The following is a 23,281-nucleotide window of genomic DNA, read 5'->3' as shown; positions in this document are numbered from 1 at the left end:
TATCCCATCCGAGGTCAGAAAGAGGATAAAGAACATAAAATACAAATTAAGATCAAATAATATGAAGATCTCAATCTTTTTTCCTACAACTCCTTGAAGATGTTGTCCCATGAAGAAAGTAAATTTTATTCAATAGATCTTGAAATAAAAATGAATTCCACAATTGTAAGTATTAAAAAAATGTTTCTGTGTTGAGGTAATCTTGTAATTGTGTCTCGCTGTGTACTGCGTAATTAATGGCTGTATCTGACTGTACAGGAACATGGTCTGATCCCACCGCAGCTCCTGGGCAGGGGAGGAAGCAAAAGGGGATACAGATATAAAAGCACAGAATAGCAGCTGATTCTTTCTGTGACGTAAAGCTTTTACTGCTTATTTTAAACATGTTTTACCTCACAGTAAGAATAAGCTGTGATCCCTTGCTGCCCTGTCTGTGCACCTTTAGCTCCCTGCGCAGGAGCTGTGGTATGATTGGACCATGGTCCTGTATGGTCAGAAACAGAATTACACAGTACACAGCAGGGGCTCATTTACAAGATTATCTCAGCACAGGAACATTTTTAAACACATCCAGTTGTGCAAAATATCATTAATCTAAGATCTAGTCACTAAACTGTACTTTAGGAAAACTACTTTAAATATCAAGCTGGTTTGAATTTTAAAGAGAATTTCCAAGTAAAAGTACACTGAAGACCTCATTAAGATTTTTTCTCACACATGAAATTTATTTTTCAGCATGCTGGATACATTTTTGTTCATTTACCATACGTTTTTCTTAGTATGAAAAAAAATTAGAGGCTTTTGAACGATTTTCCTATCATTGGTATAAACTGCTCAGTGAAAGACAGACAGCACCTGGCTAACATATCGAACAAACGGTATTCGAGTGTTATCTGTTTTATTCAAGGATTCATTCATATGAATGGACAAATATGATCCTAAAAATAGATTAAAAAGATGTATCACACTTTTTTTAAATTACAATCAATCTGACTAGATAGACTATAATTATTATGTTTTCTATGAAAGCTTGGATAGAACACTTACGTGAAAGAATGTCTGAATGTGGTCTAAATGTGCACATGATAAAATGTTTTATATATTTTTAAGCTAGTTATCCTGATTATCTGATATTCACCTCAAGATTTGGCAGCTCCAATTTCTGATGTGCTTAAAACAAAAGAACTATTTTATGTGCCATCTCATGACCATGCTATGTGTGAAAGTGACTGCCCAAATACACATTTTATTAACTACATGCCAACATGCAAAATGATTAGCTTAATTTACTTCAATAAAAGTATGTGCTGACAAAGTTATTGTTATGGTAAAGACAAGGTTAATGTCCTGTGCTCTCAGGGTTAATGTTGTTAGCCTCTCTTTCAAGATGGGAGGGCTATTTATACTCACTCCTAACCTGGTATCCTTGTCAGCTATAGGTTTTTCTGCAGTTTGTATGCTTGACCTCTGAAGTGTGTGCTGGCTTGCTTTGTGTCTTGCTGTCACCTGCTTTATTCGTTTTCCTGCATTACTGACCTCTGGCTTGGCTTCTGACTATTCCCTGACTCTCCCTGCTGGTATCTTGTAATCTTCTGGCTATGACCTCTGCCTGTTTCACTATTATTTTATGCATGTTCCTTCTCTGTTTCCCTGATGTCTGACTCCATCCTCTGACCGCCTCCCACTCTGTCACATGATCTTAGGTCCCTTTGCTTTACCTGATCACTCTGTCTCATGTGGAAAGTCCCGTTGGTGATCAGGTTAGTTACCCAGTGTCTGTTCCAGCTCTGTTGCTGCTGGGTGCAGTTTCCCCTGCAGCATTTATACCCAGGTATCGTGACAGATATAGCTGTCAATATATGATGGATGATGGAGTTTAAAGAGAATGTGACACCTGATACCTGCTGCAAAATTCATGACCATCTTGAATAAGGCACTGACTGTATGAACAGAGCCAGGTATGTGTGGAACACTGCAGTATTTAAAGGGACACTGTCACCTGAATTTGGAGGGAACAATCTTCAGCCATGGAGGCAGGGTTTGGGGGTTTTTGATTCACCCTTTCCTTACCCGCTGGCTGCATCCTGGCTGCAATATTGGATTGAAGTTCATTCTCTGTCCTCCATAATAGACGCCTGCGCAAAGCAAGATTACCTTGTGCAGGCATGTACTACGGAGGACAGAGAATGAACTTCAATCCAATATTGCAGCCAGCATGCAGCCAGCAGGTAAGGAAAGGGTGAATCAAAAACCCAAAAACCCCGCCTCCATGGCTGAAGACTGTTCCCTCCAAATTCAGGTGACAGTGTCCCTTTAAGGGAAAATCCTAATTTAATAGCCACTGGGAGCCGAGACCACCCTGTAGACTAGTCAGATAGGGGAGCCCCCTGTGATTTCTCCATGTTCTCTGACTTGAAGTAACAGGTCTCTGCTTAATTGTGCCTATAGGGAGCGATCAGTCAATCAGGGGCAGGAAGTGGAGAGAAACCGCTAATAACCCGCCTGTCCGACTAGTTTATCATACTGTCATCGGCAGCTATTGAAGTATATTTTTCTCTTCATCATTTCAGAGTCAAACATTCCTGGCTGTGGCCACTGCCACTGCCAAACCATGGGCAGCATGTATCAGGTGTCAGGTTCACAATAAAAGCAGCTTAAGCACCAAAGGAAAAAGATTACCACAATAAACACAAATAACTAAGTTATTTCCATACTTATCGAGATATTAGAGCTCATTCATTGTGAAGTCACATCCTTCGTCACATCAGCATTTCTGCCTATGTATAACAACCTTAGCACTTATTATAAAGGTAATTGACACATCTAGATATCGCAATTCTTTGTATTGTAATCAACTTTACCGTTGTTCATGATAACTGTGTAGTGTGAATGAGTTGAGCAACTGAACAATGTGTCCAAAAATTCTTGCTCCTTGTGCACGAAATTAATTTTGCGTGCAAAAAAAACTAGTTTAACTTTCAAAAAATGTGTAGCAGACATGTAGATTATTTACTTTTTAACAATTTGACAGACAAAATTGAGATTTGGAAATTCAAGTGTCAAATAGTAGTTGGAACAATGGAACAAATAAATATTTGTGATTATCGAAAGCAATGTTTGATTTGCTTACTTAATTGAAATTGTTTTTGTATGGTATCAACGGAAATATTTGTACAATACTTTATGAATTGATATAATCAAAATGAATAGTATCACTAATGATATTTTAATATTGAACACATCTCAGTGATGCTCGATTGCTAATAGAGCATCGGCGGCGTGCTCTAACACTATGTTCGAGTTGCCGTAGCTGCATGTCTTGCGACTGTTTGACAAACGCAACTCATGCAGGGTTTGCCTGTTTGTTAGCCAGTCCCCTCATGTGTTGTGGCTGTTGAACATCCGCGAGACAAGCAGTAGCGGCAACTCAAACGTAGTATTAGAGCACGTTGAAAATACTCTATTATCACTCGAAAATGCACGGATAATGCCTTATTCAAGCAAGCTCGCTCATCACTATTCTTCACTTCAGATTATCTGTCTGTGCGAACACAGTGCTTGATGTTCAATGCCACACCGTAATGATTGCTTTTAAGCTATAGCACTGATGCCCCTTTATAAGGCAAGTGAAAGGTCACTGCTTCTTCAGTGACAAGTCTCCTGTATTTGAGATGTCCTCTTCAAGTAGAGGAGGCAGGCAGAATGCTAGGAAATCACAGACAGGAAAGGTAAGACCCAGTTTACAGGCCAGCCTTTGTTGCACCAAAATCAAATTCAGTAAAATTCAAATGGTGATTAAAGAAGAACCACAAAGGTATTCCTGAACCATTGCAATCATGTCTTCAACTTACAGTGCAAAATCATGCTGGCTGGTTCAATTTAAGAAAATGTAATCCTCTTTGTCTCTCTCTGCTTCGTTTTGTTTTTAACATAAAATATATTGATTACTATAATGCAGCATTATATGTTTTGGTCAAGACACAGACTCTTTTTTTAAGAAGTGATATATCAAATGTTTTAATTAACTTAACATTTTTCCACAAAATATACAAATTCTTTACACTTCAGCTTTGATTTTGATTGCTAAGATGTAATTATTTATCTTCTAAAATATTATGTTTCCTTTTCTTTTTTAACTTCTAAATCATGTGGACAAGAAACATTTTTAAGTAAATGAATTAATGCTACTTTGATTAATAAAAATTACTTTATTTTAAATAGAAATTAAAGACAATTGTAATAAAAGGATGCAGTGGTGCTGTTGTCACTTTTTAATGTACAATACATTTTCATAGTTCTTTTCCAGTATAATTTTCTATGCCAAATATAGATTTTAGTATATAAGAATGTATAAGCCTTATTTTGTGATAAAAATTATTTAGGCATTAGTAATAACATTTTACAGTTAAACTCTTTAAATAGAGTCCTTTGTTCTTGCTTTATCCTCGACAAACATACTCCAAGCATATTGGTCAACATGAGGAGAGAAAGTCTTGTATGTCCAGTAGCTTTGTTAGTCTGCATAATTCAAATAAAAGCAGTCTTTACATTGCGAGTTTTTATAGGTAAAGATATCCAACCCAGTACACAAGGTTAAATAACAAGAATGATGTTGGAAAAAACACTCTGGAGTAGGAGTCCAATTCTAGAAGGTCTATATGTATCCGACCTCTTCTCCATGAGCCTGATTTACATTCATCATAACAACAAAAGAAGCTTTGACAGTCTTTACCATCCAGACACTCATAGACACATGCTTCTTCAAATTCTTGCCAGTACATGGCATTGTTCAAAGTGATGACAGTCGGGGGAGGTCTCATATCCAGTACAGAATAGTTCTTAAAAAGAAAATAAAAAAGAAAACACAATTAAAAATTTGTCTAATCATAAAATACATTTTTTAACAAGTTTGTAACAATTAAAATTAATAAAAAATATTATAATAATGCTTATTTTTATTATATCTATAACTAGGATAGAGAATTTATATGGAAAATACCATGTGTGGTAAAATAATAATCTTTAGAGGCTGAATAAAGTTGCAATTCTTCTATCCATTAATTTCTTAAGGCGTTTTTTTCGGATAGCCCATTCAATACATGAGATAGCTGCTTGCTGAGTTCTCATCTTTTCAAACTCCGGTTTCCATAAATTCATGGCCTGGCTTAGCTGGAGAGATAACACCAGAGGTAGATATATCCCTGAATGCAAGTTGACTGGGCTTTTAAATTTTAGTTGCCCTGATCCTTCTCACCACCAACACCAATAGTCAGGGTAGGATGAGGAGGTTACCATACACATCACATGGCAATTCAGTGTTGATGAAATGTACGGGTTCAATCAACTTTCATTTAAAGTGGCAGCAATAATTATGTTGTGGATCTTTAATTGTTTACCGAGTGTTGTATTTTCCATTGTGGAGTGGTCTTTACGTCACTTGTATGGGATATTACTAGACTACTACCTTTAGAGATATTTACTGCGTACTGAAAATATGTTCCATAAATATTCAGTAGGTTCTGGTTCCATTCATAGGGCTCCCATGTATCAGGAAGTTAGAGGTACCCTTCTCATTGGTTGGAAGTCCAAAAAGGAAGAAACCGTGCATTCAGCTGTCTACATTGGACTTATTGACACACTGAAAAAGTCGAGTGTTTCCCTTGTCCTATAAACTACAGGGTGGGTAATATTGTGGCCCTCAGACCAAAAAAGGTTGAGCATTACTGCTTAATGAAGTACTCACTCTTCTCTTGAGGAGATGATGCATGGAACCATGTACTTGTAAGAGTCATGTATGTACCTGAACAAGTTAATCATGACCCCCACTTAAAGCATTACCGTAGTTAGTGTAATCTTCTATCTCAGTAATGGGAAAGTCTGTCTTCACTGAATGCAGATTTAACCTCAGAATTGAGACTTTTGATAATGACCGATCAACTTTGGCAGAGAAAAGAGCAGATTTCTCTAATAAGATATATTACAAAGTTGCTTACTTTCATGTGTACAATTGATTTATGATATAAAAATTTAAATGACGGTAGGGTTAGGGTTAGGGTTGGGGTTAGGGGTAGGGTTAGGGCTAGGGCTAGGGTTTCGGTATGTGCACACGTATTCTGGTCCGCTGCGGATTTTTCCGCTGCGGATTTGATAAATCTGCAGTGCTAAACCGCTGCGGATTTATGGCGGATTTACCGCGTTTTTTCTGCGCATTTCACTGCGGTTTTACAACTGCGATTTTCTATTTGAGCAGTTGTAAAACCGCTGCGGAATCCGCACAAAGAAGTGACATGCTGCGGAATGTAAACCGCTGCGTTTCCGTGCAGTTTTTCCGCAGCATGTGTACAGCGATTTTTGTTTCCCATAGGTTTACATTGAACTGTAAACTCATGGGAAACTGCTGCGGATCCGCAGCGTTTTCCGCAGCGTGTGCACATACCTTTAGAATTAGGCTATGTGCACACGGTGCGGATTTGGCTGCGGATCCGCAGCAGTGTTCCATCAGGTTTACAGTACCATGTAAACATATGGAAACCAAATCCGCTGTGCCCATGGTGCGGAAAATACCACGCGGAAACGCTGCGTTGTATTTTCCGCAGCATGTCAATTCTTTGTGCGGATTCCGCAGCGTTTTACACCTGTTCCTCAACAGGAATCCGCAGGTGAAATCCGCACAAAAAACACTGGAAATCCGCGGAAAATCCACAGGTAAAACGCAGTGCCTTTTACCCGCGGATTTTTAAAAAATGATGCTGAAAAATCTCACACGAATCCGCAACGTTGGCACATAGCCTTAGGGTTAGGGTTGGAATTAGGGTTGTGGTTAGGGGTGTGATTAGGGTTATGGCTACAGTTGGGGTTAGAGTTAGGGGTGTGTTGGGGTTAGTGTTGGAGGTAGAATTGAGGGGTTTCCACTGTTTAGGCACATCAGGGGTCTCCAAACGCAACATGGCGCCACCATTGATTCCAGCCAATCTCGTATTCAAAAAGTCAAATGGTGCTCCCTCACTTCCGAGCCCCGACGTGTGCCCAAACAGTGGTTTACCCCCACATATGGGGTACCAGCATACTCAGGATAAACTGCGCAACAATTACTGGGGTCCCATTACTCCTGTTACCCTTGTGAAAATAAAAAAATGCTTGCTAAAACATCATTTTTGAGAAAAGAAAAATGATTTTTTATTTTCACGGCTCTGCGTTGTAAACGTCTGTGAAGCACTTGGGGGTTCAAAGTGCTCACCACATATCTAGATAAGTTCCTTGGGGGGTCTAATTTCTAAAATGGGGTCACTTGTGGGGGTTTCTACTGTTTAGGCACACCAGGGGCTCTGCAAACGCAACGTGACACCCGCAGACCATTCCATCAAAGTCTGCATTTCAAAAGTCACTACTTCCCTTCTGAGCCCCGACGTGTGCCCAAACAGTGGTTTACCCCCACTCATGGGGTATCAGCGTACTCAGGAGAAACTGGACAACAACTTTTGGGGTCCAATTTCTCCTGTAACCCTTGGGAAAATAAAAAATTCTGGGCTAAATAATTATTTTTGAGGAAAGAAAATGTATTTATTATTTTCACGGCTCTGCATTATAAACTTCTATGAAGCACTTGGGGGTTCAAAGTGCTCACCACACATCTAGATAAGTTCCTTTCTGGGTCTAGTTTCCAAAATGGGGTCACTTGTGGGGGGTTTCTACTGTTTAGGCACATCAGGGGCTCTGCAAACGCAACGTGACGCCCGCAGAGCATTCCATCAAAGTCTGCATTTCAAAACGTCACTACTTCAATTCCAAGCCCCGGCATGTGCCCAAACAGTAGTTTACCCCCACATATGGGGTATCACCGTACTCAGGAGAAACTGGACAAGAAATATTGGGGTCAAATTTCTCCTGTTACCCTTGGGAAAATTAAAAAATTCTGGGCTAAATAATTATTTTTGAGGAAAGAAAACGTATTTATTATTTTCACGGCTCTGCATTATAAACTTCTGTGAAGCACTTGGGGGTTCAAAGTGCTCACCACACATCTAGATAAGTTCCTTTCGGAGTCTAGTTTCCAAAATGGGGTCACTTGTGGGGAGTTTCTACTATTAAGCCACATCAGGGGCTCTGCAAACGCAACGTGACGCCCACAGAGCATTCCATCAAAGTCTGCATTTCAAAACATCACTACTTCACTTCCAAGCCCCGGCATGTGCCCAAACAGTGGTTTACCCCCACATATGGGGTATCAGCGTACTCAGGAGAAACTGGACAACAACTTTTGGGGTCAAATTTCTCCTGTTACCCTTGGGAAAATAAAAAATTGCAGGCTAAAAGATCATTTTTGAGAAAATATTTTTTTTTGTTTTTCATGGCTCTGCGTTATAAACTTCTGTGAAGCACTTGGGGGTTCAAAGTCCTCACCACACATCTAGATTAGTTCCTTTGGTGGACTAGTTTCTAAAATGGGGTCATTTCTGGGGGATCTCCAATGTTTAGGCACACAGGGGCTCTCCAAACGTGACATGGTGTCCGCTAATGATTGGAGCTAATTTTCCATTTAAAAAGCCAAATGGCGTGCCTTCCCTTCCGAGCCCTGCCGTGTGCCCAAACAGTGGTTTACCCCCACATATGGGGTATCTGCGTACTCAGGACAAACTGGACAAGAACATTTGGGGTCCAATTTCTCCTATTACCCTTGGCAAAATAGGAAATTCCAGGCTAAAAAATCATTTTTGAGGAAAGAAAAATTATTTTTTATTTTCATGGCTCTGCGTTATAAACTTCTGTGAAGCACCTGGGGGTTTAAAGTGCTCAATATGCATCTAGATAAGTTCCTTGGGGGGTCTAGTTTCCAAAATGGGGTCACTTGTGGGGGAGCTCCAATGTTTAGGCACACAGGGGCTCTCCAAACGCGACATGGTGTCCGCTAACAATTGGAGCTAATTTTCCATTCAAAAAGTCAAATGGCGCGCCTTCCCTTCTGAGCCCTGCCGAGTGCCCAAACAGTGGTTTACCCCCACATATGAGGTATCGGCGTACTCGGGAGAAATTGCCCAACAAATATTATGATCCATTTTATCCTATTGCCCATGAGAAAATGAAAAAATTGAGGCGAAAAGAATTTTTTTGTGAAAAAAAAGTACTTTTTCATTTTTATAGATCAATTTGTGAAGCACCTGGGGGTTTAAAGTGCTCAATATGCATCTATATAAGTTCCTTGGGGGGTCTAGTTTCCAAAATGGGGTCACTTGTGGGGGAGCGCCAATGTTTAGGCACACAGGAGCTCTCCAAACGCGACATGGTGTCCGCTAACGATGGAGATAATTTTTCATTCAAAAAGTCAGATGGCGCTCCTTCCCTTCCGAGCCTTACCATGTGCCCAAACAGTGGTTTACCCCCACATATAAGGTATCAGTGTACTCAGGAGAAATTGCCCAACAAATTTTAGGATCCATTTTATCCTATTGCCCATGTGAAAATGAAAAAATTGAGGCTAAAAGAATTTATTTGTGAAAAAAAAGTACTTTTTCATTTTTACGGATCAATTTGTGAAGCACCTGGGGGTTCAAAGTGCTCACTATGCATCTAGATAAGTTCCTTGGGGCGTCTAGTTTCCAAAATGGGGTCACTTGTGGGGGAGCTCCAATTTTTAGGCACACGGGGGCTCTCCAAACGTGACATGGTGTCCGCTAAAGAGTGGAGCCAATTTTTCATTCAAAAAGTCAAATGGCGCTCCTTCCCTTCCAAGCCCTGCCGTGCGCCCAAACAGTGGTTTACCCCCACATATGAGGTATCAGCGTACTCAGGACAAATTGGACAACAACTTTCATGGTTCAGTTTCTCCTTTTACCATTGGGAAAATGAAAAAATTGTTGCTAAAAGATAATTTTTGTGACTAAAAAGTTAAATGTTCATTTTTTCCTTCCATGTTGCTTCTGCTGCTGTGAAGCACCTGAAGGGTTAATAAACTTCTTGAATGTGGTTTTGAGTACCTTGAGGGGTGCAGTTTTTAGACTGGTGTCACATTTGGGTATTTTCAGCCATATAGACCCCTCAAACTGACTTCAAATGTGAGGTGGTCCCTAAAAAAAAAGGTTTTGTAAATTTCGTTGTAAAAATGAGAAATCGCTGGTCAAATTTTAACCCTTATAACTTCCTAGCAAAAAAAAATTTTGTTTCCAAAATTGTGCTGATGTAAAGTAAACATGTGGGAAATGTTATTTATTAACTATTTTGTGTCACATATCTCTCTGGTTTAACAGAATAAAAATTCAAAATGTGAAAATTGCGAAATTTTCAAAATTTTCGCCAAATTTCCGTTTTTATCACAAATAAACGCAGAATTTATTGACCTAAATTTACCACTAACATGAAGCCCAATATGTCACGAAAAAACAATCTCAGAACTGCTAGGATCCGTTGAAGCGTTCCTGAGTTATTACCTCATAAAGGGACACTGGTCAGAATTGCAAAAAACGGCAAGGTCTTTAAGGTCAAAATAGGCTGGATCATGAAGGGGTTAAAAGTACATAATTTTATTTGTCTGTGCTTCATATATACAGTTATGCTCAAAAGTTTACATACCCCATACTCAAGTTTACAATAGGGAGGAAGATAGGGACAGGGAGGAGTAAACTAAATGGGACCAGGAACCAGGAAGTAAACACACACATACTACAGCAAACCACAGATTACTACTACAACAACTTTACTCCAATCACTTAGCTTTAGCACACAGCACAGAAAGATGAATCAAGAAGGTCTGATCAGTTTTTATAGGAAGAGGTAATGACCAGATCAGAAGCAGTTCAAATGGAGCTGCATATTTCTGACCAGCATAGAATGGGTCATTAAAGGGACTCTGTCACCTGAATTTGGCGGGACTGGTTTTGGGTCATATGGGCGGAGTTTTCGGGTGTTTGATTCACCCTTTCCTTACCCGCTGGCTGCATGCTGGCTGCAATATTGGATTGAAGTTCATTCTCTGTCCTCCATAGTACACGCCTGCGCAAAGCAATCTTGCCTTGTGCAGGCATGTACTATGAAGGACAGAGAATTAACTTCAATCCAATATTGCAGCCAGCATGCAGCCAGTGGGTAAGGAAAGGGTGAATCAAACACCCGAAAACTCCGCCCATATGACCCAAAACCAGTCCCGCCAAATTCAGGTGACAGGTTCCCTTTAAGTTGTTCAGCACCAGAGGAAACTAAATCCATTTAATAAATCACATTATCTCTAAAGAAGACCTGTGATTCATTATTCGACGTGACCAAATAACTCCAGGTCTTCCAGGGGGACGTGACACCTTCATGACAGCTATCAACTATTCACAGAATACAAAATAACCTTGCAGATTGTTGGGGATTTGATCATTGTGACCCCGGTGATCCAAAAAGTGATGCACTGTAACCCAGTTCTAAAAAGAGCAGAGATGCACAAGAGGCCTCCCATCTTTCATTATCTATGGGACTGACAGAAATACCTGAGCACTGTACTCAGCAATTCTATAGGCAATCTGTGCAGTGCATATGTACACCAATTGCCGAAGGTAAAAAAAAATAGCTAAAATAAAGAGCTTATGTTAAAACATAACTTTTATTCTACATCAAAGGGGAGTATTTTATAACTAAAACTGTATTGTGTGATGTATATGAGTGGCTTTCAGGGTTTACGGTCTTTATATTATTCAATTATATTCAATTATATTCCTTTAAATCCTTCTTAGTAAATTTTATTATTTATAACTCTCTTATTGCTATACACTGCACAGCTGCAGTCTGTCATTGTGCTATGTAAGTACCTCCACAATATGTTTTACCAAACTACTGTAGCATCATAGGGGAAATGGCCTAAAGATGAGCCTTGCCACTCATAGGCCAGTGCTTTTGGCTTGTCTACAAGGCCAAAAATTTCTAACCATTCTGTTCTTGGTGAAAAGGCAGTTAAAACATCTAGTCCGCCATGTCAAAGATACTGGTAACAAGACCAGTCAACATATTAGATACAAAGGGGAGATTAGAGCACTAGATATTTCAAAGCAACCCCCCACCAAATGAAAGAACCAACTCCATAAGAAAAATAAGAAAAGAGTACACTAGGAGCATATAGGTACTCAAAAAGTAATAATGCTTTATTAAATTACATATAGTTTTAAAGTGTAAACAGTATCCAGAATGTAATATCAAATACAGTGCTCAAGGATGATTAAAAATGATTGGGTATCCCCCGGTGTGCACTGTCTATGAGGCCAACATGCATACCAATAATAAAGGCGTGCTGCTATAAGTCCATATGTAAATATGCCAGTGAGTAAGCGGTGCCAAACGGCGTAAAGTGACAAGTTTGCAAAGCAGCACTTACCAATGCAAGTCACCAGGACAGGGCACACCGAATGGGATCCACCAGCACAAACCCCGACGCGCGTTTCGCCCACAGATGTAGTAGCTTTTTCAAGGGGAGATGACACTGTGTATATGGCACCTTTAAATAGGGCCGGCCGGCGGCCATGTGACAGATCACCTGCTGGATCTAAGCCAGTGACCGCAGAATACTTCTCTACACATGATCCTCAAAGACTGAGGAGCTGCATAATTGGTGGAGATGAAAATGATGTATTTTAGTTTTTTATATATAGGACTAAGAGTAAGTGGTCTGATACACTGTTTTTCTGGCACAAATAAGTAGATCAGATTACTACACAGGGAGTTTCATGTCGTTTGTCATGCATAGGGAATGTGCCGAAGCTACGTGCACGGTTCTGCAGGCTGTGGGGGCTTGCATAAGTAAAGGGATGATGTGGCATGTTTTGTCTTGAATAAGTAAGGGGCTGATGTTGTTTGTCTTGCACAGGGAAGGAGGTGATGCATGCATGGTGCTACATGTTGTGGGGGCTTGGACAGGGAAGGTGATAATATAGCATGTTGGGGCGTGCAGTGTTTTTGTGTGCTTGCATAGGGAAGCAGGTGATGCATGCATTTGCAGTATGTTGTGGGGGCTTGCACAATGAATATGGTTAATGTTGCATGTTGGGGCTTTGTATATGAAAGCAGGTGATGTTGCATTTTATTCTCTTTGCACAGTGAAGAGGTGCATCATGAATCATGGTATGTGCTAAAGGGACCCACTGAGACTCATAACCATGGATACCTAAAGTCCTGAAATTACTGCACATGAGGAAGGAGACATATCGAATACAAAAACTATACTACATTTCTAATTGGAGGTATTTGCTAATATTATTATTATTATTATTATTATACCACGCACATATTGGGATTGGATTTGGAAGATGGGAATACGCCTTTAGCAGGCTTTTCTATTTTTGAAAGAACATTCACTGATTTGCTGAAGTAGTCACATGTCCATGTAGATTGATTAAGAAGTATAGAGACCGATTGGGAACCCATGAGGTATTGAAATGGTAGCTGTGAGGATCAGTAAGAAGAGTAATACAAATTTTTATTTTACTCCATTCTGAACTGTGGTTTAAAAAACTACTTTATGTGGTCTAATGTTTCTAATTTAACCATTTATTTAATGAAAAAATCAAATGAAAGAAAACACACCCAAAATATTCTCTTATGGTACCTCAATAAGGTTATGGCTTTGCACAGCTTCTGAGCTGCATAGAGGAATAGTATAGTACCCTTAGCCAAAATATAGCACATCTATCAAGTCAGCAGTCTTCTCCATGATTGTGCAGCCTACTAAAACAGACTGAGGGACATTTTTAAACACCTAGAAAGCCTTTGCCTGTGTTTTTTGTTAATTATTCTAATTTACTGAGATAATGACTTTTGGGTTTTCATTGGCTGTGAGCCACAATCATCAACATTAACAGAAATAAATACTTGAAATAGATCACTCTGTTTGTAATGACTCTATACAATATATGAGTTTCACTTTTTGTATTGAAGAAATGAAATAAATTAACTTTTTGATGATATTCTAATTTTGTGAGAAGCACCTGTAGATCATTTACAAGCTTTGAACATTCACAGAAATTATGTATAAAATACCTGATATCTAACACTATCTAAATCAAATGAAATAACTAAAGAAAATATCATGCACATAGTCAATTGTTCATTAAGGCTAGAAAATGTAATTTATGTATTAGAACCCTGGGCTTAAAGCATTTGAGGAGATCATTTAGAGTCTACTTAACCAGTAGGGGCTATAGTATCTTATAAATAATTTAAAAGATACTCAGGGATATTGTAAAACTGTTTAGACTTTCTCTAGGATAAAAATATTAATTGCTGTACCAATCTGTTGTTGATTTTGCACACAACTAAAACTTGGTGAAAAAAAAGGAGTATGATTTCAAAGCTGCTAAAGCTCACTAAGGTGTATACTGCAGGATGTAGATTCAGTATTTTATAGGTAAACTGTATCAGCCAAGTATTACATATTGGACTAAAGGAAATCAACTTGCTTTTAAATACAGTAGATAACTGTGCATTTTTTTAGTACCTCTAACAACTGCAACAAATTTTTTAACCAAATGATAATTTAACCCCTTAGTGACAGAGCCAATTTGGTACTTAATGACCAAGCCAATTTTTGCAATTCTGACCACTGTCACTTTATGAGGTTATAACTCTGGAACGCTTCAACGGATCCCACTGATTCTGAGATTGTTTTTTCGAGACATATTGTACTTCATGTTAGTGGTAACATTTCTTCGATATTACTTGCGATTATTTATGAAAAAAATGGAAATATGGTGAAAATGTTTAAAATTTTGCAATTTTCAAACTTTGTATTTTTATGCCCTTAAATCAGAGAGATATGTCACGAAAATAGTTAATAAATAACATTTCCCACATGTCTACTTTACATCAGCACAATTTTGGAAACAAAATTTTTTTTTGTTAGGGAGTTATAAGGGCTAAAAGTTGACCAACAATTTCTCATTTTTACAACACCATTTTTTTTAGGGACCACATCACATTTGAAGTCATTTTGAGGGGTCTATATGATAGAAAATAATGAAGTGTGACACCATTCTAAAAACTACACCCCTCCAGGTTCTCAAAACCACATTCAAGAAGTTTATTAACCCTTTACATGCTTCACAGCAACTGAAACAATGTGGAAGGAAAAAATGAACATTTAACTTTTTTTTGCAAACATCTTATTTCAGAACCATTTTTTTTATTTTCACAAGTGTAAAAACAGAAATGTAACCATAAATTTTGTTATGCAATTTCTCCTGAATACGCCAATACCCGATATGTGGGGGTAAACCACTTTTTGGGCGCACCGCAGAACTTAGAAGTGAAGGAGTGCCGTTTTACTTTTTCAATGTAGAATTGGCTGGAATTGAGATCGGATGCCATGTCACGTTTAGAGAGCCCCTGATGTGCCTAAACAGTGGAAACCCCCCACAAGTGACCCCATTTTGGAAACTAGACCCCTTAAGGAACTTATCTAGATGTGTGGTGAGCACTTTGAACCCCCATGTGCTTCACAGAAGTTTATAATGTAGAGCCGTGAAAAAAAAAAATCGCATTTTTTCTACAAAAATGATCTTTTTGCCCACAAATTTTTATTTTCACAAGGGTAACAGGAGAAATTAGACCACAAAAGTTGTTGTGCAATTTCTCCTGAGTATGCTGATACCCAATATGTGGGGGTAAACCACTGTTAGGGCGCACCGCAGAGCTTGGAAGAGAAGGAGTGCCGTTTTACTTTTTCAAAGTAGAATTGGCTGGAATTGAGATTGGACGCCATGTCGCAATTGGAGAGCCCCTGATGTGCCTAAACAGTAGAAATCCCCCACAAGTGACCCCATTTTGGAAACTAGACCCCCCATGGAACTTATCTAGATGTGTGGTGAGAACTTTGAATGCCCAAGTGCTTCATAGAAGTTTATAATGCAGAGTCGTGAAAATAAAAAATATTTTTTTTTCCACAAAAAAGATATTGTAGCCCCCAAGTTTTCATTTTCACAAGGGTAACAAGAGAAATTGGACCCCAAAAGTTGTACAATTTGTCCTGAGTATGCTGGTACCCCATATGTGGGGGTAAACCACTGTTTGGGCGCACGGCAGAGCTCGGAAGGAAGGAGCGCCGTTTTGGAATGCAGACTTTGATTGAATGGTCTGCGGGCATTATGTTGCGTTTGCAGAGCCCCTGATGTACCTAACCAGTAGAAACCCTCCACAAGTGACCCCATTTTGGAAACTAGACCCCCCAAGGAACTTATCTAGATGTGTGGTGAGAACTTTCAATGCCCAAGTGCTTCACAGAAGTTTAGAATGCAGAGTCGTGAAAATAAAAAATATTTTTTTTTTCACAAAAAAGATATTGTAGCCCCCAAGTTTTTATTTTCACAAGGGTAACAGGAGAAATTGGACCACTAACGTTGTTGTCCAATTTATCCTGAGTATGCTGATGCCCCATATGTGGGGGTAAACCACTGTTTGGGCGCACAGCAGACCTCGGAAGGGAAGGAGCGCCGTTTTGGAATGCAGACTTAGATAGAATGGTCTGTGGGCGTTATGTTGCGTTTGCAGAGCCCCTGATGTACCTAAACAGTAGTAACCCCCCACAAGTGACCCCGTTTTGGAAACTAGACCCCCCAAGGAACTTATATAGATGTGTGGTGAGAACTTTGAATTCCCAAGTGCTTCACAGAAGTTTATAATGCAGAGTCATAGAAAAAAAAATATATTTTTCCACAAAAAAGATTTTGTAGCCCCCAAGTTTTTATTTTCACAAGGGTAACAAGAGAAATTGGACCCCAGAAGTTGTTGTCCAATTTATCCCGAGTACGCTGATGCCCCATATGTGGGGAAACCCACTGTTTGGGCGCACGGCAGAGCTCAGAAGGGAGGGAGCACCATTTGACTTTTTGAGCGCAAAATTGGCTGTCGTGTTTGGAGACCCCCTGATGTACCTAAACAGTGGAAACCCCCCAATTCTAGCTCCAACCCTAACCCCAACACACCCCTAACCCTAATCCCAACCTGATCCATAATCCTAATCACTAACCCTAACCATAATCACAACCCTTACCCCAAAACAACCCTAATGTCAACCCTAACCATAACCCTAATCAAAACCCTAAATCCAGCACACCCCTAATCCTAATCTCAACCCTAACCTCAAACCTAACCCTAATCCCAATACACCCCTAATCACAACCCTAATCTTAACCCTAATCCCAAACCTAACCCTAATCCCAAGCGTAACCCTAATGCCAATCCTAACCCTAATACCAACCCTAATCCAAACCCTAACCCTAATCCCAACTCTAACCCTAACTTTAGCCCCAACCCTAGCCCTAACTTTAGCCCCAACCCTAGCCCTAAGGCTACTTTCACACTTGCATCGTTTGGCATCCGTCGCAATCCGTCGTTTTGGACAAGAAACGGATCCTGCAAATGTGCCCGCAGGATGCGTTTTTTGCCCATAGACTTGTATTGCCACACGTCGCGTCCGACGTGCACTGGATCAGTTGTGTTTTGGCGGACCGTCGGCACAAAAAACCGTTCAATGAAACGTTTTTTTGTACGTCGCATCCGCCATTTTTTGTACGTCGCATCCGCCACTCCTCCCCAGGACATAGATTGGGCAGCGGATGCGTTGAAAAACTACAGCTGCTGCCCACGTTGTGCACAATTTTCACAACGTGCGTCGGTATGTCGGGCCGACGCATTGCGACGGCCCCGTACCGACGTAAGTGCGAAAGAAGCCTAACTCTAAATTTAGCACCAACCCTAAACCTAAATTTAGCCCCAACCCTAACCCTAAATTTAGCCCTTAACCCTAGCCCTAACCCTAACCCTAGCCCTAACCCTAACCCTAGCCCTAACCCTAGCCCTAACCCTAACCCTAGCCCTAGCCCTAGCCCTAACCCTAACCCTAGCCCTAACCCTAGCCCTAACCCTAACCCTAGTCCTAGCCCTAACCCTAGCCCTAACCCTAGCCCTAACCCTAACCCTAGCCCTAACCCTAGCCCTAACCCTAGCCCTAACCCTAGCCCTAACCTTAGCCCTAACCCTAGCCCTAACCCTAATTTTAGCCCCAACTGCTGTTCTCCTGCCGGCCAGCAGATGGAGACAGATGGCGGGCGCACTGCGCATGCGCCCGCCATTTTCTTTTGCCGGCGGCCAGGAGGAGCAGCAGGAGGATCCAGGGACACAGGTGAGTATGATAGGGTCCCCGAATCCCCCTATTTCTCTGTCCTCTGATGTGCGATCACATCAGAAGACAGAGAATTACACTTTACTTTTTTTTTTTTTTCGCGATCACCGGTAAACAGTTAATTACCGGCGATCGCAAAACAGGGGTCGGTAAAACCGACCCCGATCATGCTCTTTGGGGTCTCGGCTACCCCCGGCAGCCGAGACCCCAAAGATCCTCACGGGGCCGGCCGGTGGGCGCACTGCGCATGCGCCCGCCATTTTCAAGATGGTGGCGCCCACCGGGAGCCACGAGGAGCATCGGGGGAGATAGGTAAGTATTGGGGGGCTACCTGGGACCCCTTTTCTCTGTCCTCCGATGTGCGATCACATCGGAGGACAGAGAAATTTAAAAAAGATCGCGTTTTTTTTTTTTTTGCGATCGCCGGTAAATGGTTAATTACCGGCGATCGCAAATGCGGGGTCGATAAAAAAACCCCCGAATCATGTTCTCTGGGGTCTCGGCTACCCCCGGCAGCCGAGACCCCGGAGAAAATCCAACTCTGGGGGGCGCTATTTACTTTTTCCACAGCGCCATTAATTAACGGCGCTGTGCTTTAAGTACCCTTAGCGGCCGCCGTTAAAAGGCGTATCGGCGGTCGCTAAGGGGTTAAAAAATGACATAAATAACATTTGCAGAACTGTATGTGGGCAACTCAATGTCTTGAAGACAGAAAAAACAAGTAACCATCAGACAAGTGAAAAGGAGTAAAGTATTCATTATTGATCAACAACACCTAATTGGCTCCATTGTAAAGTTCTTACAAATTTCATACTGCAAACCATAACTTAATGATGGTTAGAATTAGTGCATTCATTTAAATAGATTGCAGAAAGCCACTAAATAAAAAATGTATGCAAGCCAGTTGGTCTTCAACAGCAAAATGGGAAAGAGTAAAGTGCTTATTAATCATTGGGGACAGGTGGATTAATTTGGCTGCAGAGTGTAGGATAGATGGGAGGGGTGTAAGAGTGTTAGAAGGAAGGCCAGGAGGTTGCAGGAGTTGAGGCAGGAAATGTTGAGTGCATGGACTTGTTTCTGCCGATTCTTGATTAAGGAATACAGGTCCTTCTCAAAAAATTAGCATATAGTGTTAAATTTCATTATTTACCATAATGTAATGATTACAATTAAACTTTCAGATATTATAGATTCATTATCCACCAACTGAAATTTGTCAGGTCTTTTATTGTTTTAATACTGATGATTTTGGCATACAACTCCTGATAACCCAAAAAACCTGTCTCAATAAATTAGCATATCAAGAAAAGGTTCTCTAAAGGACCTATTACCCTAATCTTCTGAATCAACTAATTAACTCTAAACACATGCAAAAGATACCTGAGGCTTTTATAAACTCCCTGCCTGGTTCATTACTCAAAACCCCCATCATGGGTAAGACTAGCGACCTGACAGATGTCAAGAAGGCCATCATTGACACCCTCAAGCAAGAGGGTAAGACCCAGAAAGAAATTTCTCAACAAATAGGCTGTTCCCAGAGTGCTGTATCAAGGCACCTCAATGGTAAGTCTGTTGGAAGGAAACAATGTGGCAGAAAACGCTGTACAACGAGAAGAGGAGACCGGACCCTGAGGAAGATTGTGGAGAAGGACCGATTCCAGACCTTGGGGAACCTGAGGAAGCAGTGGACTGAGTCTGGTGTGGAAACATCCAGAGCCACCGTGCACAGGCGTGTGCAGGAAATGGGCTACAGGTGCCGCATTCCCCAGGTAAAGCCACTTTTGAACCATAAACAGCGGCATAGGCGCCTGACCTGGGCTACAGAGAAGCAGCACTGGACTGTTGCTAAGTTGTCCCAAGTACTTTTTTCTGATGAAAGCAAATTGTGCATGTCATTCGGAAATCAAGGTGCCAGAGTCTGGAGGAAGACTGGGGAGAAGGAAATGCCAAAATGCCTGAAGTCCAGTGTCAAGTACCCACAGTCAGTGATGGTGTGGGGTGCCATGTCAGCTGCTGGTGTTGGTCCACTGTGTTTCATCAAGGGCAGGGTCAATGCAGCTAGCTATCAGGAGATTTTGGAGCACTTCATGCTTCCATCGGCTGAAATGCTTTATGGAGATGAAGATTTCATTTTTCAGCACGACCTGGCACCTGCTCACAGTGCCAAAACCACTGGTAAATGGTTTACTGACCATGGTATTACTGTGCTCAATTGGCCTGCCAACTCTCCTGACCTGAACCCCATAGAGAATCTGTGGGATATTGTGAAAGTTGAGAGACGCAAGACCCAACACTCTGGATGATCTTAAGGCCGCTATTGAAGCATCCTGGGCCTCCATAACATCTCAGCAGTGTCACAGGCTGATTGCCTTCATGCCACGCCGCATTGAAGCAGTCATTTCTGCCAAAGGATTCCCGACCAAGTATTGAGTGCATAACTGAACATTATTATTTGATGGTTTTTTTGTTTGTTATTAAAAAACACTTTTATTTGATTGGATGGGTGAAATATGCTAATTTATTGAGACAGGTTTTTTGGGTTATCAGGAGTTGTATGCCAAAATCATCAGTATTAAAACAATAAAAGACCTGACAAATTTCAGTTGGTGGATAATGAATCTATAATATATGAAAGTTTAATTGTAATCATTACATTATGGTAAATAATGAAATTTAACACTATATGCTAATTTTTTGAGAAGGACCTGTATACAGATCTGGGAAATATTTTTGAGTTGGAGTCGGCAGGAAGTAGAAAGGGCTTGGATATGTAGTTTTAAGAAGAGATCAGAGTCCATGGTTACTCCGAGGCAGTGACATGCAGTCAAAGAGGGAGCAAGAGGAGAGGTGGGAGGACAGTTCAAGATTGATGTGTTGTTTTAGTAGTTTTGAGGTATAGGGGAAATGTGATATGGGGTGATAGCTAGGCACAGAGGATGAGTCAAGGGAAGACTTTTTGAGAATGAGTGTGATCAAGGCATGTTTGAATCATGACTGAAAACACCAGTTGTTAGTGACAGGTTGAAAAGATGGGTTAGCTTTGGGATGAAGACTGTTGTAAAGTTTTGGATGAGTTGGGACAGGATCAGGTCGAGTGCACAGGTGGTTAGATGTGATCTTGAGAGTAGAGGGGAAAGTTGATCTTCTGTAATGGGGAGAAGCTGGTTTAGTAGTAGGAGGACTGAGTAGTTCAGAGGAGGGTCTGCGGGGGGGTTGTAGGACAAAACTTTCTCTTATGTTATCAATTTTCTAGTTGAAGAATGAAAATAGAATTAGGCTTACCGGTAATTCGGTTTCTAGGAACCTTCCTTGACAGCCACTTTGGAGGTTGTCTTCCCCGCCCTTATAGGGGACAGGAACACAAAAAGGTTAAATACCCCTACCCTTCCTGCACCGCCAGTGTTTTCCTGGACACAGTAGCATGTATAATTACCACAAAAGTACAGGAATCATCCAATAAAAATATCAGATAGGGAGGGAAATTAGTGCTGTCGTGGAAGGCTCCTAGAAACCGAATTACCGGTAAGCCTAATTCTATTTTCTCTAGTCACCTTCCATGACAGCCACTTCGGAGTAGTACCAACAGCTAATTTCTCTAGGGAGGGATCATGGCCTGCAGAACACATCTGCCAAATGTTAAATCCCTATTGAAATTTAGCCTGTAATGTCTGGTGAATAGTGTTGAGCATTCCGATACCGCAAGTATCGGGTATCGGCCGATACTTGCGGTATCGGAATTCCGATACCGAGATCCGATATTTTTATGATATCGGGTATCGGTATCGAATCAATAGGGATGTGTAAAATAAAGAATTAAAATAAAAAATATTGATATGCTCACCTCTCCGGCGGCCCCTGGACTTCACACTGCTAACCGGGAGGCTTCTTTGTTTAAAAAGCGCGCCTTTCGGACCTGTGAATGACGTCCCGGCATCTGATTGGTCGCGTGCCGCCCATGTGACCGGCACGCGACCAATCAGAGGCCGCAACGTCATTCGCAGGTCCTCAATTCCTAGAATTAGCAGTTTTGTGAATGAGAATGACGTCGCGGCTTCTGATTGGCCGCGTGCCGGTCACATGGGTGGTGGTTGGCTAAATTTAAATCAAAAAAGCTACTAAGGGCCGATACTTGCACTTTGAGTGTGCTTTGGGATAAGGCCTATTTTCAAGCCCTTCTGTAAAAATTCTAAGATTCTCGCGACAATAGGATTGAAGGGGTCTGGAATTTCTGGGGAGCACCAGGACGTAAATTTTTTCCAGACCTTAGTATAGATGGCATTGGTTACCGCCTTTCTGCTTTTTTGGAGGGTCTGAATTACCTCATCCGAGAGTCCTCTGGCTTTTAAAATTGTGGCTTCAGTAGCCATGCTGCCAAGTTCAATCTGTTTAGGTCCGGATGTAGTAGGGGACCCTGGTATAGGAGATCGAGTTTTTGAGGTAGAAGGTAGGGACCTTCCAGGGCCAAGTCTAATAGGGCACCGTACCAACTCCTCCCGGGCCACAATGGGGCAATCAAGATTGTGGTAACTCGGTCTGTCCTGATCTTTTGTAGAGTTTTCACCAGTATGGGAATGGGTGGAAAGGCATATGCAAGGTTGAACCTCCACTGTTGTGAGAAGGCATGTATTCCCTGCGCCTTGTCTCTGTGATGAAGGGAGAAAAATGTTTCTACCTTCGCATTTTGCCTGTTGGCGAATAGATCCACCTTTGGAGTACCCCATTTTGAGGATAGGGATTGAAACACTGCTTGGTCTAGGGACCACTCTCCTGGATGAACGTCTTTCCTGCTGAGGAAATCCGCCTGAGTATTGTCCAACCCCCTCAGATGTACCGCTGTGATCGACAGGAGGTTTTTCTCTGCCCAGAAAAATATTCTTGCAGCTACCTCTTTCAGAGAGGCATACTTTGTTCCCCCCTGGTGTTTTAGATAGGCTACCATGGTCATATTGTCCAAGTAAATACGAACGTGTTATTGTTTGATCAGTGTGACGCCTTTAGGGCTTCTTCCACAGCTTTCAGTTCTCTTAGATTCGAGGAGCTGCTGCTGATATTTGATGCCCATTGTCCCTGAAAATGGAAACCCTCTACCACTGCACCCCAGCCTCTTTTGCTGGCATCTGAGCAGAGTGTTTTTAGGGGAAGGTG

At 41.2% G+C, this 23,281-nt stretch overlaps 1 protein-coding gene across 2 annotated transcripts in view; it reads right to left on the bottom strand.

Moving 5' to 3' along the window:
- Positions 1-3,995: 3,995 nt before the first annotated feature.
- Positions 3,996-23,281, bottom strand: part of LOC138670461 (gamma-aminobutyric acid receptor subunit gamma-3-like) — a 1,219,385-nt gene continuing 1,200,099 nt past the window's right edge. The window contains exon 9 of one of the 2 annotated variants that reach the window (XM_069757829.1): positions 3,996-4,838. In XM_069757829.1, coding sequence (XP_069613930.1) covers positions 4,560-4,838 — 279 coding nt within the window. In that variant the 3' untranslated portion in view covers positions 3,996-4,559. The remainder of the gene's footprint in view (positions 4,839-23,281) is intronic. The other variant, XM_069757830.1, reaches the window with a different exon arrangement.

Source organism: Ranitomeya imitator, chromosome 3, assembly GCF_032444005.1.
Source record: "Ranitomeya imitator isolate aRanImi1 chromosome 3, aRanImi1.pri, whole genome shotgun sequence".
Taxonomy (NCBI): domain Eukaryota; kingdom Metazoa; phylum Chordata; class Amphibia; order Anura; family Dendrobatidae; genus Ranitomeya; species Ranitomeya imitator.
The sequence above is the reverse complement of the archived record's forward strand: the minus strand, read 5'-3'. Positions and strand labels throughout refer to the sequence as shown.